Here is a 27,455-nt window from a genome sequence, read left to right on the forward strand (position 1 = left end):
GTTAAACCATAACCATATTGTCATTAAACCCTTTCAATTGCAAATGCTGTGCTAACAAGTTTTTATTAGATATCAGTCACTCGAAACCATTGTAACTGTTCTTATTTCAGTCATTGGTATAAGTAGCAGTGGGTGGTGATGGACAAGAAATGTACAGTTTTCTACCATCTTGCTGATAACGTTTCTTTTGTCATTCGGCAGTCCTGCAGCCAGAACCCCTGTAGGAAAACCACACTTACATCTACAGTACATGGTTGCTAGGGTGTTTTGGTCGGTGACAGTGTTGCTATGGAAAAAAAAAAAAAAAAAAAAAAAAAAAAATATATATATATATATATATATATATAAAACAATTAAAAAACATATTTGAATATGAATGTTTAATGGAAAATGATAAATGAAAATAATTAAAATAAATGCATCTACATTTAACATCGCAAAAAATAAAAATGCCACAATTAAATATCTAAATAAACAAAATGACAAATAGAAAGTAATTTCTGCATAAGTTATCAAAAACATAAAAATATCTGTAATTTGAGACTATTAATTATAAAAAAATGCATAAATATGGCACATATTATTATTATTTTATTATAATGTAGTTAGTTTTAAATATCAAACGTAAAATGACAAATTTTGCATGTTATCGGACCCTTAAACAACAATGTCATTTGTGACTGATTATATTGCATATAACTGCATAAATAACAATTGTTTTAACAACAATAATGATGTTATTATTACATTTACTGTTATACTAATGCAGTTATCGTTTAAAAAAAAACTTATGAATGAAACCACCAATAAAAATTGGTTTTGCCAAACAGTTATTGGACACTTAAACATAAGAATAATATGTAATTTGTTGAATTTATAGATTTGCTAAAAAAAATGCATAAATGTGACGCTAATAATACAAATAATACTTTTTATTACTATTATTATTACAAATGTATTGTTCCAAAAAAAGCATAAATGATAAAATGATACAAAAATGCATAATTATCTGTAATTTTCAACCATGTAGATTTGCAAAAAAACTAAGAAAACAGCAACACGAAAATGTCTAACTTGAGACGACGCACAATTAATAATAATGATTATTTATATTAGTATTATTATTATTATTATACAAAGTAAGTTAAAACAGCTCTGCATCGGTTTTGGTCACGTAAACCAAAATAATCTTTGTCGTATTGGTCATAAAAACGCCACGACTCAAACATCATTTGACTTCGCCACTTATGTTGGCAGGCATCATCATCAACCGCAAAACAACCAAGCATCTTCCTTCGCCGACTAATTTCACATCTCCCGAATATGATGGACGCGTGATTAAGTGTGTATGCATCAGACTAATCTTTACTAACCAGTCTAAAGTTCATCAGGAAAGACTTTCTCTCTAATCCTCCATCAGTTCTCACTTTCTCTCTCTGGCTTCTTCCTCTTTTCTCTCCATCTCCTAAAAATATCCAGCCCCAGACAGCGCTCAGTTTTTTCCTCCCGCGGTTTCTATGGCGACGCCGCAGCACTCGCATGTGTGGATTAAGCTCTTATCCTCTGCACTAAGCATTCTTGAGCACACTCTACACACACACACACACTCCCCAGGTTTACAAGGTTAACCGTTCGCTACTACACACAATTACACGCGGAAATGCACTTTCAAAATAAATTGTCACTTGCCGTGCAATATATATTTTCTTTTTTCCCGAGAGTAATGCAAATTCCTAAAAATGTATCTGTCAGTGTCAGTCTCTACCCTGACCGTGAGGGGAAAAGTAATTTGATGATCCAAAAGCCAAGTGAAAAAATATATCTATTCATTTCCATTTCTGCATTAGATACACCTGGGGTAGCAGCCGTCGCGGTTTGAGGTCTGAGCGCGAGATCTCATCGCGCGAGAAGAAAGTCTGATGACTTTCGCACGTACAGGCAAAGTACGAGAGGAAACATCTGTCAAATATGATCAGAAAGCTGTGCCGTGGCTGACAGGGAGTGTTTGTGTGTGTGTGTGTGTGTTGATGACTTCATCAGCAATTGCGCCGTTATTCTCTTGTTCCTGTCAGAGCGGCGGTGTCGAACACGCTGAGATTGTGTCGTTTGTGTAGTCGCCTCATCAAACTCAATGTGGAGAAGGCTTAGAGGGTTTTTCCAAAGGGTTTAATGTTTGAAATACTCTCTAGATGCTAAGTGGGTGTTGCTGTGTGGTTGCTAGGGTGTTATGAGAGGTTTTTACTGCATTGCTATGATGTCCCTGATGGCTGTCATTAGAGATCAGGATTTACAGACTACCGATTTCTTGTCATCACGACCAGCCGAGCGATCTCAATCATTCAAGCGTTATTTTTAAGTGATATCTAAGTTCTCTATTGACCTCTTACACTGAAGCCATTTGTTAATGATTTCACATCTACTGTAAGTGGCATATTTAAAAGCAATGGTAACTAATAACTCTACAAAAAAGGTGTCAAGTTCATAATCTCATTTAATTTTTTTTAAATCTATTTATTGATTTTACTTTATTGATCTATTTATTGATTAACACTTTCACTTTTTTTTTTTTTTTACTAATGTTCCACAAAGTTATAAACAGTGTTGGGTAAGTTACTCTAAAAATGTAATTAATTACTAGTTACTAATTACCTCTTCAACAGTGTAATCAGATTACTGTACTAATTACGCTCTCTAAAAGTATTTAATTACTTTTAATTACTAATTACTTTCAAAATCCCATATCAAGGATAGACATGAATCTGTTTTAAATTTTTTCAAATAAATACTATAAAATTGCATGACGTATCCTTAAACTGACCAAGGTGGAGAAGATTACATTATAAAAACATACTTTTTAACATCAGACAATACATTTTGAGGTTAAACCCACTATTGTTTTATGTCTGATCTCATGACATTTCACACTTTTTTCATACATAGTTTACAATAATTCATACGAATTTGTACGAGTGCGGTCGTACGATTTAGACGCCTCATAAAATGCATACGAATCCCTGTGAGATCGGATTGATCTATACACAGTATTTACCTCAATTACATCAGAAGTAACTGTAATTAAATTACAGATAAATGAAGAGTAATCCCTTACTTTACATTTTCAAGGGAAAAGTAATTAAATTACAGTAACTAAATACTTAGTAATTAGCTACACCCAACACTAGTTATAAAGCAGAACGGATAGGGTTTACATTTTCATTACATGTTTGTCATTACATTTTGATGGGTATATTCGTTTAGCCAAATATAGTGGCTACCGATCGAGTCCTTGAATGTGTTTATTGACCGATACTGATCGATTGGAGCATCCCTAGTTGTCATAGCATTGCTAAGTGGTTGCTAAGGTGTTCTTGTGCGGTTGCCAGGGCATTGCTATAACATTCAATATTGAAACCTGTTGGAGTGGTCAGTAGGTTTGGATGTGGATCTTCCTTTCAGGGTGATGTTGTCCTTGTTGATGATGCGGAGGGCTCCGCCCTCTTTCTGGGCCACAGCGATAGAGGTCTGAGCTACATCCTGTTTGGAGAGATACCTGAGAGAGAGAGAGAGAGAGAGAGAGAGAGAGAGAGAGAGAGAGAGAGAGTGTTCCCATAAAGGGAACATCATGGTGCCATTAAAGGGCAGTACAGTATCTGCTACCGTACAAAACTCAGAGCTAATGTTTATGTAAAAGGCCAACAAACTGACTCAGTGTGATGTGTCAGGACACATCCACAAATAAAACTAAAAAAAAAATTTAAAAACTCAACAATAATCTTATATTATTCACAAAACTGATACATTTTGTGCTTTAATTTAAGTGAACTTAAGACAATCTTCACATAAACCCATTATAAAAAGTCACATTTACCTGCCCTTTAATATGTCAGGGCTCAATTTATTTTCTATTGGCCCAGTCAGACCGGTTCAGATTTTTACTTTCCCTGTTAAAATCCACATACATTTTTTGTTTTTTCGTTGTTTTGACCCATGAAATTTGTAAACGGTGCTTTAAGATTTTTTTTTATTTAAGAAATTAAATAAAGTTATCAAACACTTGGCGGTCCTCACTGCATAAAGTATAAATTAAATATAGATGAATCCTTATTAAAGCTACAAAAGCTATTCAGTCAAGAGCAGGGAGTGATTTTTCTCAATTTCTTTTGTTCTTTGATTAACATTAATGACAGACAGTAGCAGATTTATTAGGCTACTGTCACTTTAAGTAGGCCAGAAGCACATGACACGGATCTGACGCATTTTCTCATAACTCCTCCGTTTATTTAAGACTTTCGAAAATGGGCATTTTTGGCATAATTTGGTGTGTTTTTGTCTGTCTGAAGCGGTTTCATCATTAGAATGATTTCTGAAGGATCATGTGACATTGAAGGCTGGAGTAATGATCCCAAAAAATCTATTTTAAAATGTATGTTATTTTAAATTGTAATATTATTTTTGATTAAATAAACTCGGCTTTGGTGAGATTAAAAAAACTTGTTTCAAAAACGTCAAAAAAAATCTTACACACTGAAATAAACAAAAACATCTTAATTTGATTGGCATCCACATGTGAGCTAATCAGATGGAGATGTGCCCACATGTCCCAATCCTCTCCAGCTTTGATGGCATATGTGTGTTTTCTCTTGCCTGGAGGTGCTGCTGTGCCGTCGCTGTGATTGTGTGAGTTCCTCCAGCAGAAGGATGGGGCTGTGAAACGCTCTTCCACTCTTCCTCACCATCCTCTGCCTCATCGCAGTCAGAGAGCTCCACTCACGCACGAATCGCAAAACCTGACACACACACACACACACACATTTACACACAGATGTGTTTCTAGAAATCTGATGAGCGGTGCTTGAATATCCCGTCACACACACACACCTGTCTCCTGTTCTCACTGTGATTGAATTCTGGTGGCAGTTCCTCCCAGTTCTGCAGTCTGATATCCAAGGGAATGAAGTTACAGTGGAGCGGGAGGCCATCCTGTAGAGAGAAACACACACACACACACTTGAGTCTTTTTATTTGAGTTTCCTCAAGACTGTGCTAGTGGACTAGTTTCGTACCAATATTTAGAAATTTCATTTCTGTGAATCCATTCTTTCAAACTGCTAGATTCAATGAACTGGCGCAAAAAGATTGAATGAATTCTTCACTCAAAAGTGTTCACAGAAAACGCTTTAAAATGTTTTAAAATGTAAAAGCATATGTAGGTACAGTATTACGTTGGTGCACATAAATAAATAATTTAATAAAAAATTATTCAATATTTATGTTTAGTAAGTAAGGAAAATATGCCTTGTATTGAACATTTTGATCTCAATGTTTAAACGTTTAAGGTAATTTATGAATATATAAATATGATAAATATAATTTTATATATATATATATATATATATGTGTATATATATGTATATATAAAATATTAAAATGCAGCTAAAACTCATTAAAAAGGGAAGGAAAAAGAAATATTTAAATAAAACAGATATTATATAAGATCAAGAATGGTTGAATATTAAAAAAGTGTATATTGGCTGTTTTAATTTTTCAATATAGTTAAATTCAACTATTCAACAATTCAACTAAATTTTATATAAATTAATTCAAAGAAAATATTGAAACAAATCCAATTATATAAAAGAATCATAGGAAAAAAGCGATTTTAATTAAACAGATTTATAGTTGTAAGTTACTTTTAGACTGAGCAGTATTACTACACTATTCCGCAAATCTAATACCTATTAATATTACGTCAAAATATTTACAGAAAAATTAGTAACTATGAAAAAAAAAGTAAAATGCATATAAAACAGTCAGTACAGAGAATATAAAATAACTTCAACATGGCTATTTCTTTAAATGAGAAATAACGAATATTTAGAAACACCTAAAGGTCATCGTTTAAGGTCATGATGACCGGAAGCTGTGGTCGACCAAGTAGAGACGTTCCTTAAAGAGCAGCCAATCACAAGAATGGCCCTTATAGGCATCTGTCCAGTTCTCATACACCAGCTGGACCGCCATCCTCCAACGTCTGTCCACAGGGAACCACCAGGCCCTTTAGAAAATATTACATTTCCAGCCCACGGCAGGCCTCTTTTCCAGCTCTGCCTCTGTCTTCTTACTAAACTCCACCATTCATCACTGCTCAGCTGAAATCGCCTCAGGAAAAGCTCTTATTAAAAACGAACCCGGATAATATTTCTCAATCAAAGTCAATTAAGGGACCCCCTGCTTATATCTGCTTCCATTTAATACAGTTGCAGAGAACTATAATAATCCCAGCGTTACGCTGTACAAAAGAGGACTGTGAGATTTCAACACTTTATTTGCCCTCAGATTAACACTGGCATCCCTGGTCATCCAACCGTGTGTTCAGGACTTAAGTTAAATATGAAAGAAATCTTGAAGTGTTTCTGACACAGTTATACAAAATATAAATATATTTTTATGCCTTGCATACTTAAACATTTGGTTTTATAGGACATTTGGTTGTGAATTCTGCAAAATTATTGGCCAACATACTATAATTTTTGTCAAAAGAATGAATTGTAATCGCATCAGCGTCAATATTTGATCAAGTACTGTATTTTATCATCTGGAATACAGCGCGACCGATAAAGGATTTTGAAGGCCGATACCGATATTTTTTGGTTTTAAAATTCGCTATTCCGATATATCGGCCGATATTTTTTTATTTATTTCAGAAACGCGCAACAAAACATTAACAGATTTCCCTAACAGCAGTTACAAACTATACAACTCCAACACGGACGTGTTTCATCCGTTTTTATTTTAGTTTTGAAATATTAATTTATCGGCCATTATAACTGCCGATACCGATAGTTTGGAAAATGCCTAATATCTGCCTGCCGATATATCGGTCTGGCTCTAATCTGGAAAGTGCTGCAACGTTTATTCCAAAGCGATTTGTATAACGTAAAGCACAAAAACCATTTGCAAAAGTCACAAATCTAGATTTGTGATGAATGAGAAGTGAGCAGAAGTTTATTTGTTTAATGCATTTCCAACGTGCCGTAGTTTCAGTTTTCGTTTTAAATAAATAAGTTTGCCGTTTATACTAAATGTTGTTTGTAATGAATGTCACTCTACTGTAATTTATCTTCATTTTATACTTACATTTTCAATTCCTGTTCTGAATACTGTTAAACTTAAGTTTAACTAAAATATGTGATTGTAGTTTCTATGGTTGCAAGAGTTTTGTTTGATTTAACAGTATTTTACATTATTTCTTAGCGTAATAATCACCAGATCCTCATGACGAAGGGGCGTCTCAAGAACTGCACTCCAGTGGTTCAAGTCTTACTCAAGTCGGTCCTTCAGAGTGTCGTGGACAGGTGAGTTGTCTAAGTTGCAACATCTAACTACTGGGGTGCCTCAGGGCTCAGTACTTGGACCTCTTCTCTTCTTCTGTCATTACTAGGATCTGTCATTCAGAAACATGGCTTTTCCAGCCACTGCTACACTGATGACGCACAACTCGACCTCTCCTGATCCAATGGTAGCTGCTCGCATCTCAGCCTGTCTGACAGACATTTTTGACTGGATGAAGGACCATCACCTTCAACTCAACCTTGCGAAGACCGAACACTTCATCACAACTACTTCTTTCAGCTAGGTTCATCAACCAACTCCATCCAGGTCAGCCAAAAACCTTTGAGTTGTGATTGATGATAAACTTTACAGACCACATTGCTAGAAATGCCTGGTCCTATATATATATATATATATATATATATATATATATAAATGTGTGTGTGTGTCTTGGAGTTTATATATAATTATATAAATTATTGTACATTTTTTTTAATTGTATATTATTTTACAAATACATTTTAAAAAGCTTATTTTAAAAAAAATATTGTTATTTTTTAATATAGTATTCAATAATAAACAGTTATTTATTATACTGTTACATTATACATAAATTGTGAATTGTACTTTTTAAAATAAAAAGTAATATATATATATATATATATATATATATATATATTAAATAGAACATTAAAATGTAAATAATAATAATAATAATATAATACACAAAAAATGCGTTGGGGCCAGTGAAAATGATGGCAGGCCAAGTTTAAGTTTCTGAACTCTTCGCTCAACTGAGACTTACAACTGTTAGTATGCTTCAAATGTATAATGAAAATCTGAAAATCTATAATGAAAAACTCTAAATTTAACCCTTTAAATGTATTTATTTTTTTCAGCAAAATAATCATTGAATCAAAACACACGATTCATTTGAACCTGATTCACAGAGATGAGATGCCATTTTGATACTGATGTTTGAATAAGATACGCTATTAAAACTCACAAAGGTCACGAATAACTAAACAGGGAAGTGCCGCAAAATTATAAAATAGATGCTTTATCGCAATATTCACGAGGTTTGATGGCAAAATCATTGCGAATCGATCATGAATGTGCCATAGCTCTAGGGGTGTTCGTGCTTATAGTCCTCTTTACCTTGTCATAGATGTAGATCCTGTCCGTGTTTTTGCTGGCACAGAACTTCAGACAGTCGTACACGCGAACAGAGTCATCCGACTCCTTTTGAGTGTGATCTTCATTAGCTATCAGAGAGAGAGAGAGAGGGAGGGAGACATGATGGGAAAGTCGGAATGACTAATAGAAGGAGGAAAAAAAGAGAAGAGGGCAATGAAGAGCGGACGATCATTATGCTCTATACCGACCACTGATAAAGGTCAGCTGAAGCGCAGCAGAAACGAGCGCTCTAACGACGCTAACGAACACTATATTCAGCAGGTACGGAGTGACCTGAAACGATCCTGCTGTTCTAAGAAATCGGATTTGTCCAGATTTCGTCCCACAGAGCCGTTCTACATTCATTTAGGTCAGGCTCGCTGTAAAGGCGCCCCATGAGGCTTAGTTACCAGAACCCTACCATGGACTAAAATAGCCGAGCCGTCGCCGTCTGGCCAATCACACCATGTTATTAAAGAGCCATTATGCGTACTGTATGCTGGTGGGAAGCTGGGATTGTCTGTGTGTGGTACCGTAGAGGTGGGTGTTAAGACAAACCCAGCAGTGTCTGAAAATTGCACTCTTTATAAGAATGGTGAACGCTTGTCGATTGTCTAGCTTTAAAATGGCCTGTTATTATCCATATTTTATACAGACGCGCTCTTAGCTGCAGTGACGCAATTGTGAAATTGTTCTTGGAAGGTAATTTTATTTAAAGGGTTATGAGAAACGCAACAGGAGACAGTTCGAAAAATATCCAAGCTGCAACCTAAATTGCTCTAGGTTCTTTAATATCCAATTTACAATAAATATTATCTATCTATCTATCTATCTATCTATCTATCTATCTATCTATCTATCTATCTATCTATCTATCTATCTATCTATCTATCTATCTATCTATGTTCTTTAATATCCAATTTACAATAAATATTATCTATCTATCTATCTATCTATCTATCTATCTATCTATCTATCTATCTATCTATCTATCTATCTATCTATCTATCTATCTATGTTCTTTAATATCCAATTTACAATAAATATTATCTATCTATCTATCTATCCAACATCTATCTATCTATCTATCTATCTATCTATCTATCTATCTATCTATCTATCTATCTATCTATCTATCTATCTATCTATCTATCTATCTATCTATCTATCTATCTATCTATCTATCTATCTATCTATCTAGGTTCTTTAATATCCAATTTACAATAAATACTATCTCTCTATCTCTCTATCTATCTCTCTATCTATCTATCTATCTATCTATCTATCTATCTATCTATCTATCTATCTATCTATCTATCTATCTATCTATCTATCTATCTATCTATCTATCTATCTATCTATCTATCTATCTATCTAGGTTCTTTAATATCCAATTTACAATAAATACTATCTATCTATCTATCTATCTATCTATCTATCTATCTATCTATCTATCTATCTATCTATCTATCTATCTATCTATCTATCTATCTATCTATCTATCTATCTATCTATCTAGGTTCTTTAATATCCAATTTACAATAATTACTATCTATTCAACTATCTATCCAACAATCTATCCAACTAACTATCTATCCAACAATCTATCCAACTAACTATCTATCCAACTATCCAACTATCCATCTATCTATCTATCCATCTATCTATCTATCTATCTATCTATCTATCTATCTATCTATCTATCTATCTATCTATCTATCTATCTATCTATCTATCTATCTATCTATCTATCTATCTATGTTTTTTAATATCCAATTTACAATAAATACTATCTATCCAACCATCTATCCAACCATCTATCCAACCATCTATCCAACCATCTATCTATCTATCTATCTATCTATCTATCTATCTATCTATCTATCTATCTATCTATCTATCTATCTATCTATCTATCTATCTATCTATCTATCTATCTATCTATCTATGTTCTTTAATATCCAATTTACAATAATTACTATCTATCCAAGTATCTATCCATCTATCTAACTATCTATCTATCTAGCCATCTATCTATCTATCTGTTGCTTGCTTTACTTTTGATTTTGTTTCTATTTAAACGTTCAATCAATTCAAAATGTATTCTTTTTTTAAAATTAATTAAATGCATTTTCATTACATTTATAGTTAACAATCTTGTAAAACGCTTCGTTCACCTCATAAAGTTAGTGATGAATCCTTTAGTTCAATTCAGATCTTCATATCAGTTATTGGGCACTTAAAAACAAATCAAAACCGTATCGGTGGAGTTTCTGTCATAAACAAACAATATCTGTCACTCTAAATGAAATAACAAGAGAACCTACATTTACGGGTGAATTATTCCTTCAAAATCTTAGTAAAAAGTATTGAAACTGTTTGGAACAGACCTGGATTACTACCAGAGAGTGTTTGTGGGGTGAATTCATCACTTCGTTGCATTTCTTGAGATTTATCCCCGTGCGTTTCCTCCACATCCTGATTGGCCCGTTGGCTTGGGCGTGCGTGTGGAGTTTGTGGGGTGGTTGGTTCACTTTCGTGGTCTGAATCAGAGATGCAGACGGTAGTGAGCGATGTGGACGAGGAGGATGAGGGGGGCTCCGGTAATGAGGAAGGCGGTCTAAGAGCTAACAGAGAGAGAAATAGAGGATGAGTTACATTGAAACAACACAAAACTAGTCTGGTTAAACTGATACTACACTCAATTCAAAAGTTATTTGTGTGATCAAATTTTCCTTCATTCTGGCACACTATCCCTTTACTTCAGGCCTTTGGCTGGTGAGCTCATACCCAGAGAGGGCCGTCACAGTTCTCCGCAGTCGTCTGATGTGAAGGACATGGAGACGCGCCGGCGTTATCGTCGAGCACACCGAGCGAGGAACAGATGCTGTCTGTTTTGCGTTTGACTGATTTCCTTCCCTCAGACCAGCAGTTTCACATCTCTCTGCCATATGGCGCCACGGGACACGGCAAAAAAAAATAAAAAAAAATCCCATCTACATTTAAAGCCTCCCCTCCATCTCAGAACAGCATCTTTATGATGTCGAGGCGCTGAAATGCATTATCCGTCTCATAGCTGTTGTCTCCCCAAGGGGACAATCGTCAAAAACGTGACAGGACGCTCCTCCGTCCGTAATGACGAAGTTTTGATGTCGCTTTATTTGGATCTGCGAGGCGGTGGAGGAGTTTGATAATTGTGATAATCTTCCTTTGAGGCCGCTAATGAATTTCCACACCTCTGATTCGCTCGTTTGCCTTCTTTTTTCGGATCGTGTCGCTCTTCTTTTTCACACAATCCCCTCCGAGCTTTGCGTTACCCTTTCTTTCTGTTTCCACCCTCTCCTTCTCACTCTCGCTCTCGCTGAAAGGTCTCGTATGGATCTTCTAAAATGTCAGCTGAATTTGTGAGAAGCCGTATAAAAGCTCCACTGCTGTGCTGTCTCTTAACAAGCGGGCTTGCAGAAAGAAAGCCAGACACTAGCAGAAAACAACTCCCGCTGCGTATCTGAACCCTTATCAGTGTCTGGAGTGCTCTACGGTTCCACCTTTGTGGCCGCGGATCTGTAACAGTCCAGGACGGACGGATAAAAAGCCCCGTGTTCGTAAACTCGGAAAAACGAAATGCGGAAAGGGTCAAACGATCAAACTGGGGAATGTTGTGAATATCATGCAGATCATGCACCGTTTTCAAAACTGAAATTGGATATTTGGATGAGTCGTATAGATTGGGGAAATTTACTTTTATGACCACATATCTATAAAAGTCCAGGGCAAACGGGCAAAATGGCTGCCGTAAACGCTCACTTTCTTGGTTTCATTATTTATAGAACAGGTTTTGTTCAAAGAAAGACATCCAAAGGCCAAGCTAATGCATGATGGGAGGTTTCAGAGGACTACAGTGAATGGTATGCAGCACTAGAGCCCGACCGATAAAGGATTTTGAAGGCCGATACAAATATTTGTTGGTTTTAAAATCCGATATATCGGCCGATATTATTCTTATTTCAGAAACGCACAACAAAATATTAACAGATTTCCCTAACATTAGTTATTTGTAGTTATTTATGAGTTTTAACTAATATAATATGATAATGCATTTTAAAAAGAAACTTGTTTCTATAGACCATTTCACAAGATGTAAACAACACTGGCCCAGAAACACTTCCTGTTTCAGTTTGTAACTGTTTTCTTTATTTCACATGTAAAGAAAACATCTTAAAGATGTTTGTTTAACTTTTGATTCAGTTTTAAATGTTCTGTTGGTTGTATTTTATCCCAGCTTTTATGTAGTGTTAAAAAACTGAAACAGGAAGTGCTTCTGGACCAGTGTTGTTTACATCTTGTGAAATGGTCTATTGTCTCAACAGAACAGAGGAACATCAAAATATGTTAAAGTTCTGATAAATAAAATAATAATTAGTCCCTACATTGCCTTATAGTTATAAGCTACCTTATAATTACAATGTCCGCTTGCTATCCCTTTACCTGCACTTTTTGACAACACTCATGACATGGTTTAAGCGTGACTTGTCCGTTTTTATTTTATTTTTGAAATATTCATTTATCGGCCATTATAACTGCCGATACCGATATTTTAGAAAATGCCTAATATCGGCCTGCCGATATATCGGTCTGGCTCTATGCAGCACAAACTGAAAGGTTTGAAAGCATAAACACCTCGAGTTGTGTAAATTTGCCCATGACAGTGTGTTCAGATCAATATTCCTGGTGTCTGATTTTACCAGTCTGAAAAGATGCCTGGCTTCTTTTAGAAAACAAATTGTGAGTGAAGTCTTGACATACCGTTGCTGTCGTTTTCAAAAAACAGGCTTTCACTCGAGCTTTGATGGGCGTGTGTTGAGTTGACAGAGACACGGCGCACCGCATGTTTGTTTTACGCTTCAAATTAAGCTGATAGTCACAGAGAATCAGATATTTGCTGCAAATGATTGATCTACAATGATGTGGTGTCAGCTTTGGGTCTGTTTTTGTGAGCGCAAGCAGTTGCTGTGAGAGTGAGAAAAAAAGTTTAATTACTCGCACAAAAGTCAACGTCTGTAATGTTTTTAATAGGGCTGTCGACGTGAGCGTGTAATTCAAAATCCTTGACACGTTCAAACAATTTAACACAAATAACGCGAATTACTGAAGCGTGTGAGTTGCGTCATTGACCTAATTTACGTCACACAGTTAGATGGTCTTAGAAGTCGTGAGTTTCTCACAATGAGCATCATCTTTAACCCTGGCAGACATTTCTATTCTAACCCTATAACATGATTTCGCTTCCCTGTTTGTGATCAGATCATCTAAACTCTGGGAAAGGTTTCTGGCCAATGATCCTTGTATTGTTTGGTCATTTGGTGTGTGTTTTTTGAGTAAGACACCAAAATTTACCTTTAAAACAAGCTTGCAGAATATTGTGAGATATCAATCTGATAATCTGATAAAGAAAACTATGACAAAATAAACGTGTTAAACAAGATGAATGATGTTTGCTTCATTTCATAACAAGTATGGAATTAGTCGCACAAAAAAATGCGATTAATCGGGATACATTTTTCTTAATCTTTTGATAGCGTGCAATTTTTTGGTGAGTTTTGCATGGCACCAATCACATTTTTGTTAAAAACATCTAGTTTAATATATGATATAATATAATATATTATGTAATATACTATAAATACATTTTTTTTTATAAATGATTAGGGCTGTCAAGCGATTAATCGCATCGAAAATAAAAGTTTGTGTTTACACAATATATGTGGGTGCACTGTGTATTATTATTATTTTATATATATATATATATATATATATATATATAAATACACACACATGGTTGTATATATTTAAGAAATATTTTCATGTATATAGATTTATATATAATTTTTATTATAAATAAATATACATTTTATATATAAATAATATTTTTTTATTAAATATACATGCATGTGTGTATATATATATATATATATATATATATACACACAAAATAATTATACATGGTGCACCCACATATATTATGTAAACACAAACTTTTATTTTGGATGCGATTAATCGCGATTAATTGTTTAACTGCCCTATAAATTATACATTTCTGAAAACTTATGACTGCAGATCTATAAAAATACGAGGCAAATAGCTAAATGCCACACCACTATAGTCTAAAAATACAAAATAACGATGATAATAATAATAATGCTAACTCACAATAATAAAACACTCACATATTTTGTAAAATAAATCTAGTTATAGATGCAGTTTTTAGAAAAGAAAAATCATTAATAAGAATGAGAGGAAGAAAAATAACATTTTAAAATATATACATTTTTGAAAATATATATTTTATTTATTTATATATTTTTCAAATATGTCATTTTTAAAACAATTAATATTACACACACTTTAGCATAATGGTTTTCGCATGGCAATATAATTTTCTATAAAAATCTAGTTATAGATGCAGTTTTTATAAGAGAAAAATTATATGAATGAAAAAAGGTCAAAATAAAAGAGAAAATAAAAATAAATATGTATATATTTAAAATATATATTTGTTTTTGTTTTTATATATATATATATGAATATTTTAAAACTATCATTATTATTATTATTAACAGGTTTTAGGTGCTCCTTGACTTTCATTAAATGATAAAAGAGCAGCGAGAACATGTTGCTAAACGTCTCTTTCTGGTGTTCCATAAAATAAAAGTCATGCAGGTTTGGATTTTGACACGAGGATGAATTATTAATCACAATTTTCTCTTTTAGCTGAACTATTTTGTTTTAAGAACTAAAAACGAATCACAAACAGTGTGTTTTCAGTGCATGCGTGTCCAGATTGTGGCTTTCAAACACACACAGAGATGTACGCGTGCATTAAGACAGCAGCAGCTGGCCTGGTATGTGCTTATATCTCTGTGTTTGATTTTGCATCACCAGGCTGTTGTCAGAGGACAGGCTGACGATCTGATCGATGGCATTGGAGTTGATGGCGAAAACAAAGCTTACGAAGATTTCACAAACTTTTCCACGGGTGACGTTGAACGAAAGCGGCATTCTTGATTTGACAGGTGCCAAAATCCATTCCGCCTCGCCGTGGCCGTGATAATGAGTAATTTTCAATCTGATCTATTTCTGTCGTTCACCGCGCACACCTTTTTTGTCTTCGAGACACTTCTGCCTGTTGTTCTTTCGCATTTGGATTCTTTGGAACTTCTGTGACAGAGAGGAAGGAGGGTTTCGACATAGCTTTACTAAGGATCAGGGCCTTGGATCAGCCGTGCCTTTAGAAAGCCGATCAAATACAAAAGGGGTCCAAAAGTCTGAGACCAAACTGAAAATCTGGGGTTCGAAATCTAATTTAAACCTAGAAATAAACAAAGTTTTAGGATTTGAGTGCGGCTGTCACTAAAACAAAAGATAAACGCAAATCTTAAACTCCTAAAATAGTTCAACTTTAACAACACAACTCTCATCAACAAGCCACAAGATTCAAGGCTTTTTCCACGTCAGTAGCACAAATGAGTTAAGCACATACAGTAAAGGATGCTGCTTTGATATGTTGATGGTCGATTAGAGCCAGACCGATATATCGGCAGGCCGATGTTATCGGCCGATATTAGGTATTTTCCAAACTATCGGTATCGGCAGTTATAATGGCCGATAAATGAATATTTCAAAAATAAAATTAAAACGTACGAAACACGCTTCAACCATGTCATGAGTGTTGGAGTTGTAAAGTTTGTCCACCAGAGGGCAGTCTACACTGTTCCTGTTGGCAACACTCGTTGAGTTGGTCACAAGACATACATTGCTTGAATAACAATTAAAAGAGCATCCCCATCAGTTCTCTAAACTCAAATAAGCATGATAAAATTCGTGACTATCATGTCCAGTTTTGCTGCTGTTAAATAAGCCGAGAGTGAAGCGGAATTAGCTAGTGATAATTACGTTATGTTGACTGACTGTCCTTTTAACTTTTGACAATGTGCCTGAAGTATTTCTTTAATATCATGTGACAGTTATAGCAATGAGACGCATCATCTCTCCTTGGCCTTTTATATTGAAAATGTATGTTTTGCAATTTGCAGTATGACGTTATCCATTGCTAAATTATGGCTCATCACAGACTAGCTAACCACAAAGCTAGCTAATGCCACTATCATCAGTCTGTTCTGTTGTGGCAATAAAAGAAACAAGTTTATTTTTAAAATGCATTAACATATTATTTTAGTTAAAACTCATAAATAACTAAAAAATAACTAATGTTAGGGAAATCTGTTCATGTTTTGTTGCGTGTTTCTGAAAAAAATAATAATAAATAAATTAAAAAAAAACAACAACAAATATAATGGTATCGGGCCTTCAAAATCCTTTATCGGTCGGGCTCTATGGTCCATGTAAAATAAAAATGACTAATGTAAACATATATGGATGCGGCATGTGCGTAGATATCACCTTTCTGCTCTTTTCGTGGACTTTCACACATCTCACAGCGTAGCAGCAGTCCGCTGTTAGAGAACGTACACGCCGAACAGTTCCACTTCTGTTTGTGGAGGGGAGCCTGCAGTCCTGCCGAGAGCCTGCGGGGGGCGCACAAGGGGCTCTTCTTACCCCCGCGTCGCGACAAGGGGCTAACCTGCCTAAAGCGCTTCACCTGCGGTGAAAAATCCTCCCCCTGGTCAGCCTTCAAATCAGCACTCCGGATCTCCGGTGTCCGAATAGGCTCCGCCCCCTCTGGTAATTGGGGAAGAGGAGATCCATCGGAGGATGAATCCACAGTTCGTTTCCTCTTCTTTTCTTTGTTCACAGAGGGGGAAAAGAATGATCGGATGTCGTGCTGCTTGTCCCTTTCAAACTGTGGCAGATGGGTGGAAAAGGGAAAAAAAAAAAAACACTTTTTGTGACACACAAAGTGAAACTTCATCTCATGACAGCAAAGTGATGAAACCACAGACACTTCTGAAAGAAAAGCACTTTGTGAGGTTCAGGTTTCCACGATTGGAAGCCTAGTTATGAGCCAAAAGTATCAGTTCTGTCATTAAAACATCCATTGTTTTCACTATCGTTAAAGCTACACTGTGTGATTTTTATCCCCATCTAGTGGTGAAAAGGTATATGACCATCCAGTGAATATTAGTTTCTGTTCCTCTCAATTCCGATTTCGTTTTAACTCCTACGCTGGCCAATGTAGTCCAAGATTAACATGACTTCCAGTTCGTTGAGTGTTAACTGAAACGTAAACGCGAAAGGCGAAGCTTGATTCAAGATGGAGGGGCAACGTGGCGACCGACATTAGAACCCCTTACCCGTATGTATTTTCAATGGCATATTATACACTCACGAGAATACTTTATTACTTGAACGAAGTAAATATAAATTAATGAGCACATATATTTTTGAAAGAACTAAGTGTTTTTAGCTAAGTGTAAACTAAAAGAGTTACACAGTGCAGCTTTATTGATCTTTTTTTGATTGAATCGACATCGTTAGAGTAATTTGTGCATAAAGCGTATTCTTATTTGCTGTGTTAATGGTATCATGACACACCTAGTCACTTTTAAGTGTAATTTGTGGCGATAAAACATTTTACATACGTGAGAAAAGAAAATTCCGTCTTTGTCGTCCTCAAAGTCCCCCTTCACGTTCTCGCTCGGCGTCCATGCCTGAGCGAAGTTCAGAAAGTCCCATTTCTCTTGGTCTCCCACCTCAGCCTTCAAATATTCTTTCTTTCCATTCAGAGCGCTGCCCGTAACCGTTTCCTGTCCAATATCGTTTGTAAGAATCTCAGCAAATTGTCCAAACAAGCCCTTATTTTACACTCCAAAGCTTACAGTATATATTTTGTTTCATCTTTATTTAGTCCCAAGACATTATTGACTATTTGAGCAGCAAGTCTGGAAACTAAGTTCCCACCAATTTAAAAGTGTACATTTAAAGTAATTATAAAAATGCTAAAAGTGCTGTCTGAATCTGAAGCTTAGCGACCGGCGATCTACCTTTCTGTTGAGCATGGACCACATGACCGTGTCAAAGGTTCCTTTGGCGATGAGGTAGTGGATGTGTACGGTCGTGGTCTGTCCTATGCGATGTGCTCTGTCCTCCGCTTGTTTGATCTGTCCTGGGTTCCAGTAGAGTTCGGCAAAGACCACGTGAGACGCTGCCGTAAATGTCAAACCCTGAGAAGAAGTGGATACATCAATGTTTGCATGTCATCCAAAAATATAAAGTTATTAAGGTTGACACGCTTTAGAGTGTTATGAGGTTGCGTGAAGAATAAAGAACAACAGTTCAATGGTTATGAGATTGAGGTTGTGTGAAACATTACGGACGTTGTTTATGAGGTTTTACGAAGTTGCGTGAAATGTTGTGAAGTACAAATGAACAGTTCAATGTTTAGGTGTTTTGAGGCTGTGTGAAGTACAAAGTACAGTGTTCACGGTGTCGGTGTTAGGAGGATGTGACATACAAACGGGAACATTACAATGTTTGAGACGTTAAGTTGTTACTATTTGCGTTAAAGGGATAGTTGACTTTGAAATTAATTTTTGGTATGTTTTAGCTTACCTCAAGGGCATCCAAGATGTAGGTGTCTTTGTTTCCACAGTAGTTTCAATTTTTATATTTTTAGGTCAAACCGTTCTTGTCTGTCAGTCATATAATGGAGGTCTATGGTCACCACCTTGAAGAGCATGCACAGAGAAGTCCAAATTAAACATGATTTAATGACTCATAAATGTAAGTACACATTGATGGCCTAAGACACGAAACGAGCGGTTTGTGTGAGAAAACGAACAGTATTTATATCGTTTTTACCTCTTGTAACCACAGCCATGTCCAAGTGATCTGAAGGCATGGGCCGGAAAGCGCCGGAAGTGATCTCTCACGTGTTTGCGGAAAAAAATCAACGCTGTCTGTTGATATATCGAAATCGATATTTCCTGTATATCTAAATATGTTTAGATCTTGACAGTGAAGGGTAACGCTTCCGAAATCTCTGTATAAGTAATGAGTGACGTACACGCGCGAGAGATCACTTCCGGGGGTAAAAGCGATATAAATACTGTTCGTTTTCTCACTCAAACCGCTCGTTTCGTGTCTTATGCCATCAATATGTACTTACATTTACGAGTCATTAAATCATGTTTAATTTGGACTTCTCTGTGCATGCTCTTTGAGGTGGTGACCATAGACCTCCATTATATGACTGACAGACAAGAACGGTTTGACCTAAAAATATTAAATTGAAAATTGAAAATACTGCGGAAACAAAGACACCTACATCTTGGATGTCCTTGAGGTAAGCTAAAACATACCAAAAATTAATTTTAAAGTGAACTATCCCTTTAAGTATAAAGACAATGATTAAGAGGTTGAGGTGTTATAAAGAGGAACAGTGTGATGTTTACAAGTCGAGTCCTCAGTACCTGTCCAGCTGCCTGTATACTTAGTATGGCCACACGCGTGTCTGGATCGTTTTGAAACCGATGCACCAGTTGACTCCTCTCTGCAGACGGAACGCTGCCATCGATGCGGATGTAACTAGCCTGGAAAAGAGCGAGTCCAAAGTAAATTTTGAACTTTTTATGTGTACAAGCTTTTTGATGAAGGAGAAATCTAAATGCCTTCTAACTCAAAGCATTACAACTATCGATCAGTGCCATAAAGACTGAGTTTTGTTCAGAGAGCATTGGCGCACTCAAGTCAAAACTTTCTGCAAAGCGACATTCAGAGTTGGCAACTTTTTAGTGTTTCAAGTACATTTTGGGCATTCCTACCATCATCTGACAGCTGTAAAACACAGGTGAAGTGGTGTACAACACCTTTTTCTCTCTCTACGCCTGGCAGAACTTCAGAACTTTTCTCACCCGTGTTAATTTTAGCTTCCTGCCTAACATTTTCTTCCCATCTCTCGCTCGGATTGCAAGGAGCGTGACAGGTGTGAGAACGCAGGGAGCGCATACGCTGGGCCGTTCGCATGCGATCACACCTGCTGGTGCGAGGCCCCCGCTTCCCCATAAGATTCATAAGCACCAATTAACGGCAGGATGGCTAAAAAAGGAAGAACATTTTCACAGTGTCTGAGATCAAACGTCTGGTCAGAGAGCAGCGAAACAAGAAAGTGAGAGAGATTGAGAAAAAGAGAGGGGGCTGAGGGGGTTTAAAAGAAGAGGAAATTGACAAAACAAGCTCTCATTAAAACAGTGAGACATCTGTGAAGACACCGTGTCGGCAACCAGTCGCGCCCTTTAGGGTGCAAAGTGTTTTTAGCGTGCCGCTGTGTGAACAGGGACAAAAAGAAGGGATAGTGGTAAAATATGAATCAACAGCTCTGATAAAATGTCTGTTAGGCAAGAAAAATGGATTTGTAAAAGAGATGCAAGGCAAGTTTTGGGCTGATATGAATCCAAAGTTCACCCAAGTCAAAGTGGATTTGTCAGACCTGGATCAATGAGTCAGTGAGTTGAATTCGAGAACTCGATCAGCTCGATTTGTAAATTAATCATTCAGACCATTTTGTGAACTGAACTAGAGCCCGGCCGAGACCGATACAAATACTTGTTGGTTTTAAAATCCGATATTCCGATATATCGGCCGATATTTATTTTATTTATTTCAGAAACGTGCAAAACATTAACCGATTTCCCTAACATTAGTTATTTGTAGTTATTTATGAGTTTTAACTACAACAATATGACCGTGTCAGTCAACTACACTATAACGACGTAACGTAACTATTACTAGCTGCTTCCGCTTCACTCTCGGCTTATTTAACTGCAGCAAAACTGGACATGATAGTCACAAATTTAATCATGCTTATTTGAGTTAAGAGAACTGATGGAGATGCTCTTTTAATTGTTATTCAAGCAATGTATGGCTTGTGACCAACTCGACGAGTGTTGCCAACAGGGACGGTGTAGAGTGCCCTCTGGTGGACAAACTATACAACTCCAACACTCATGACATGGTTAAAGCGAGTTTCGTCCGTTTTTATTTTATTTTTGAAATATTCATTTATCGGCCATTATAACTGCCGATACCGATGGTATCGGTTTGGAAAATGACTAATATCGGCCAATAATATCGGCCTGCCGATATATCGGTCTGGCTCTAAACTGGACCAACTGACTCAATCTAAAGATCTAAGCCAACAAATCTAAGCAACTATAGAAATTCCAATAAACCAATAGTTTTAATTTCCATGCTGTTCCCATAACATTGTCAATTCAATTCCCATGAATTTAAGAATCACATTTTACCCTAAGTTTTAGTCCTAAATTTCCATGTTTTTTAGTTGTTATACATACATATACTTTTAAATATACATTTTTAACAAAAAACAAACAAAAAAAAAATACTGAAACATTTGATCTAGCTGAAAAACAAAATACTCAGACTAATCAGGTTCTCGAAACTCAATTTTAATGGAAATATTACTGAATCACTTGATCCAGTTCACAAAGCAAGTCTGAATGATTCATTTCCAACCGTACCGATCTGGTTCTCGAACTCAAATTTTTAACAAAAGGAAAAATACTGATTTGTTTTATCTAGTTCTCAAAATCAGAACGAAAGTCAGAGTCAAACCAAAGTTTATGATGGCTTTGTCAGACCTGGATCAATGAGTCAGTGAGTTCAATTTGAGAACTTGATCAGTCCGATTTGTAAATTAATCATTCAGACCGTTTTATAAACTGGACCAACTGATTCAATCTAAAGATCTAAGCCAACAAATCTAAGAAAAACTATAGAAATTCCAATAACCATAGTTTTAATTTCCATGCTGTTCCCATAACATTATCAATTTAATTCCCATGAATTTAAGAATCACGTTTTTTTAAGTCCTTGATAATTCCATGTTTTTTTTAATTTTTATAAATACATATACTTTTAAATATACATCTTTAAGAAAAAAACAAACAAAAAAACATACTGAATCATTTGATCTAGTTGAAAAACACTCAGACTAATCAGGTTCTCGAAACTCAATTTTAATGGAAATATTACTGAATCACTTGATCCAGTTGACAAAGCAAGTCTGAATGATTCATTTCCAACCGGACCGATCTGGTTCTCGAACTCAATTCACTTTTTATCAAAAGAAAAAATACTGATTTGCTGGATCTAGTTCACAAAATCAGAATGATTAATTTACAAGTCTTTCTTATCAGGGTTCGCAAATTCAACTCACAGACTGAATCATGAATCAAACAACATAGTTTTATGAATCTTTCCAATAGCACAATTTTCGAAATTTCTCTAATATTGTTCATCAGAATATAGAAAGTAATTTAGCTTCAGAACAACAGGGGTGAGTAAATGATGACAGAATTGATGTTTTGCATGAATTTAAAAATCTATATAATTTAAGTAGTAGTTCACACACACTCACCTGATTGACAGCAAGACTCTGACCCATTATTTTGCTGTAAGAATGAACCAGTGCCCTACTGAGGGAATGTGTTAAAGCAAAGAATGAACTCTACCCAGGGAATCAACACGCTTTCCTTCACCCCCTTTAGTCCTGTCAAGCCCTTTCATTCTGTGTTTTTTTTTTTCCACAAAAACACTTTTTTTGGCCTTATCTCTCATTCAGCTCACACACACACAAATACACACCTCTCTCTGAATGGGTCAGTGCGTGTGTGTTGGGACAGGCTTTGCTGCTGGCTGATTTAATGAACAGTGTTGAGGTGCTGACATACTTTTGCTTTCACTCGAGTCTCAGCTCGCGCACACACACACACACACACACACACACACACACACACCTTGGCCTCGATGACAGCCTCGGTACACGCCTGCAGCATGCTGAGATGATGAGCAAAGACCAGAAACTTCAGCTGTTCGGTCTCCAACATCATCTTTATATAGTCCTTCACCGCTCCGGCCTGATAGAGATAAAGTAAAATAAAGAAGTAAAACACATCGTGATCCAGCCAGGAAATGCTATTTAGGAATTCCAACTAATATATGTCACAAAATTAATTTTAAAATTGATCATTTATATACACAAACGTTCAAATGTTTTGGGGTCGGTATGATTTTTTTGCTCAACAAATCTACATTTATTTGACCAAAAATACAGTAAAAAGAGTAATATTGTGAAATACTATTACCATTTAAAATAACAAGGGCTGGGCAATGATTAATTGCGATTAATCGCATCCAAAATAAAAGTTTTTGTTTGCATAATATATGTGGGTGCACTGTGTATAATTATTTTGTGTATAAAAATTCACACACATGCATGTATATATTTAAGAAAAGTGAGTTATTAATATATAAAATATTTATATTTATATTAGTGCTGTCAAACGATTAATCGCAATTAATCGCATCCAAAATAAAAGTTTGTGTTATATTGTATAATATTATATATTGTATAATATATTAATTAAATTTAAATACACACACATGCATGTATATTTAAGAAAAAAAATATTATTTATATATAAAATATTTATATTTATATATAATAAATTATATAAATCTATATACAGTATATACATGAAAATATTTCTTAAATATATACAAGCATGTGTGTGTATTTATATATTTAAAATAATTATACACAGTGCACCCACATATATTATGCAAACACAAACTTTTATTTTGGATACGATTAATCGCGATTAATCGTTGCCAAGCCCTAATTATAACATATTTCGATAAATAGAAAGTAAAAAGTCTTTTATAACATTACTGTATAAATGTGTGCTCTTGTTTGTTTGTGTGTGTGTGGAAAAAAAACCCAGCACACCCTAGCAACCGCATAGCAATTCCCTGGCAACCTTCCTAGCAGCTACTGTAAAAATCTAGTCAATAATTTAATTATTTATAAGGCATTGGTGTCTTTAACGATATTGCAGTTGTCACATTATATAAATGCAACATGCTATTTGTGATTTACCACATTTAAAGAGATTCTTTTTTGCCAGTTTATTCTCAATCTCATTAGCTGAAGTCGAGCTAATGCCCGTAATGTCTAGCGTAGTTGTTAAATGAACAGCGCATCGAGTCATTTGCCGCAAGCCAGTCCTCTTTTCCTGAGTTTCAAAGCTGCGCTCCAATTTCTCATTACTTGAGAGTTTTGCCTTTTTAATATCGCCTAATTGGCGCCCAAAACTCTCTGTGAAGGAGCGCAGAGGCTTTTTTTTTAACAGCCTCAAGTGTACGTGTGCGCGTGCTGGCTTCGGCTCACTCATTTTCACTTGGCAAAAACTGCGATTTCCAAAAGTGACACCATTCCTGACGCCGCACATTTCTGCCCTGAGAGAGCGAGAAGATATCATCTCAGCGGCAAACAATAAATGAAAGAGCGAGGAGGACAAGAGCAGCAGGGACCAGAACACACAGGTTTGACAAATTAAAAAAAAAAACACACACACGGTGGCACGTCAGGGACGCACACTGCTTTGACACACGGGCTGGTTTGACGCACACACGCAGTGAAAGGTTCATTCAAGACACACGCTGTGCTCAGGAGGACGATATAAAGCGGTTGTAGTTTGAGAAAAAAGAACGTTTAAAACTCCTGGTGGAAAGCAAACGTGTCGGTAGAGCCAGCTTTTCATGACAAAACCGCGTCAAGTCACTTTACCGTCCGAACTGTGACGTTAAAGTTCGTCCGAGTGATGCAAAAATCACAAAAAGTTACTGCAGGTCTCGCCTGGAGCTCTTAAAAACACCTTGTTAAGTCTCTGAAACGGCGAGACCTGCAGGAAAAGATGTCGGGCAATCAAAAAGGTCAGCATTAAGGTCGGCTCAGCACTGGACCGGCCCCCCCGGAGCTCGTTCCCATGGCAATGCCGCGGTGTTTGATGTGGAGAACAGAAGGGCCGGTTGCCATGGTGGTCGTTAGTGGCGATATCACGCTGTCCCTCATCGTTAAAGGGAACGAGAGAGAGAGAAACTCACTGCAGATGGCCGTTATTCTGATGGCATTCAGAAAAAGAGCTGAAGCTGAAATGAGGGCTGACGTCCTTTTCCATTTACATGGAAACCGTAAAGAACAGATCTAGTGCATTAATGAAGGTTTGTTGAGGAGAGATATTACTTTTTAAGTGATTAGACGTGTGATTTTCGGCTGATGGATGATACAGTTCATATTCTTACATTGGAGGAGGGAAACAAGCCTTAGTAATGAGAATTGGAGAGATATCTGCTTAATTGTTTATATATATATATATATATATATACACACAGTTTTTTAGTATCAGTTGGTTTCTCAATCTGTCTAGAAATCTGTCTAGTAAGTTGGCTACGATGATTTGTATTGAATAATATATATATTTTGGCATTTTTATCTGACAGCCCAAGGTCATTTCCGTCACACAGCAAAAACGTGTTTTGAAGGGAAAATAATTAAATATCTTCTGTAATAAATATTTTGATTAAATAGCACACACATCTCTGATCAAATTTGCAATTTATTTATTTTTCAGAAATGTAACTAAAGATTTGAATGTTTACACTAAAAAAAACACCTAAATTAGATCACTGGAACATTTAATTTACTAATCATAGCTCAAAATCATGTATTTCTTAAAGTGTATACACATATCTTATACCATAAGTGCTCAATTATCAACACCACTGAATAGAGTTGGTTCGATTGTATGTTTTTTTATATATGTTTTACTTTAAAATATGTGTTGTGGTGGAAATGACATGTCGTGGCGGAAGAGACAGTGTATGGCGGAAATGACATAGATAGGCAACTTCCGATTAAAATCTCTGTGGTGAACCTGTATGTAAAAATATATTCCTTATTTTTTCCCTTCTCATTTTGGGGTGAAGCTCAAATCTGTTCATGACAGGTTTTATGAGAGTCAGATATTTAAAACAAAAGAAAAAAAGCTTATGCTGGTTACTAAATAACGATATGGTTGATCTATCCAGGGTTCGAAATAAGGGGGGTCTGGGGTCCATAAGTCATTAGGGACCCCCCATAAGAATTTATTTTTGGATTTTGGGTGGTCCCCGACAAATATATTTAACATTAAAAATCATCGTGAAAATGATAGGTCTTTAGTGAAGTTTTACATTTATAACCGTAATTCATTTATGTCCTAGCGCGAGGCAGCAATCAGGGCAGCTATTAGCCGAGTGAGTTGTTGTTGTTGTGGTGGAATGATTCAGCGTTTTGAACTAATCGCTTGAGTAAAAGATTCAATCACCCATTATTAAAGGAGAACTCCGGCGCAAAATGAACCTTTGGTCTAATTACACATTGGTACCTATTCGACCGTTCTCTGAGATTTGTTTTCATGATAATCGAATGTAAAGAGTTTTAATCTAAAAACTGTTTAGCGTATAATGCTAGTGTATGGGGGCATATAATAAGTGAAGAGAAATCGCTAGTTTATATCACTAACGAGGCTCAAAATAGCCCCACACTAACACAGGAACATAATGAGGGTCCCTACATGCAAAAAGAAGCATTGGGAACTTTGTAAATGTACAGACCGTTTAATAAGAAGATACTTTATAAAGACAGTGCACGCCATCTTTGAAAAACAGTCTCGACAAGTCGAACCATGAACAAAGTTCTCAATGCTTCGTTTTGCATGTAGGGACCCTCATTATGTTACTGTGTTAGTGTGGGGCTATTTTGAGCCTTGTTAGTGGTATTAACTAGGGATTTCTTTTTACTTATTATATGCCCCCATTACTAGCATTATACACTAAACAGTTTTTAGAGATAAAACTCTTTACATTTGATTATCATGAAAACAAATCTCAGAGAATGGTCGACAAGGCACCAATGTGTTATTAGACCAAAGAATCATTTTGCGCCAGAGTTCTCATTTAAATCGCCTCCTTCTGAAGAAATCAGCTGTTTGAATGAATCGTTTACTTGAATGACTCAATGACTCCCTCATTAAGACTGCCGCCTGCTGCCTCCTACTGGCGGTTTAGTTTCAAAGTATCATTCTTTTCAA

The 27,455-nt window shown here is 35.9% G+C and overlaps 1 protein-coding gene and 1 long non-coding RNA gene across 3 annotated transcripts in view; one reads left to right on the forward strand and one right to left on the reverse strand.

Moving 5' to 3' along the window:
* LOC148995786 (uncharacterized) overlaps positions 1-7,654 on the forward strand; it is a 28,747-nt gene extending 21,093 nt beyond the window's left edge. The window contains exons 2-3 of the long non-coding RNA XR_016169524.1: positions 7,255-7,355; positions 7,442-7,654. This is a non-coding gene — a long non-coding RNA (uncharacterized LOC148995786). The remainder of the gene's footprint in view (positions 1-7,254; positions 7,356-7,441) is intronic.
* The window catches only part of zranb3 (zinc finger, RAN-binding domain containing 3), a 63,485-nt gene that overhangs the window by 5,071 nt on the left and 30,959 nt on the right, over positions 1-27,455 (reverse strand). For both annotated transcript variants that reach the window (XM_089134279.1, XM_089134281.1), the window contains exons 9-18: positions 23,280-23,399; positions 19,935-20,054; positions 18,507-18,686; positions 18,105-18,269; positions 16,966-17,365; positions 10,899-11,135; positions 8,491-8,597; positions 4,879-4,980; positions 4,645-4,787; positions 3,413-3,550 (exon numbers count right to left, since the gene is read on the reverse strand). In XM_089134279.1, the coding sequence (XP_088990405.1) occupies positions 3,413-3,550; positions 4,645-4,787; positions 4,879-4,980; positions 8,491-8,597; positions 10,899-11,135; positions 16,966-17,365; positions 18,105-18,269; positions 18,507-18,686; positions 19,935-20,054; positions 23,280-23,399 (1,712 nt within the window). The remainder of the gene's footprint in view (positions 1-3,412; positions 3,551-4,644; positions 4,788-4,878; positions 4,981-8,490; positions 8,598-10,898; positions 11,136-16,965; positions 17,366-18,104; positions 18,270-18,506; positions 18,687-19,934; positions 20,055-23,279; positions 23,400-27,455) is intronic.

The sequence above is a fragment of the Pimephales promelas genome, chromosome 2 (assembly GCF_988280905.1).
Source record: "Pimephales promelas chromosome 2, fPimPro1.hap1.1, whole genome shotgun sequence".
NCBI lineage: Eukaryota > Metazoa > Chordata > Actinopteri > Cypriniformes > Leuciscidae > Pimephales > Pimephales promelas.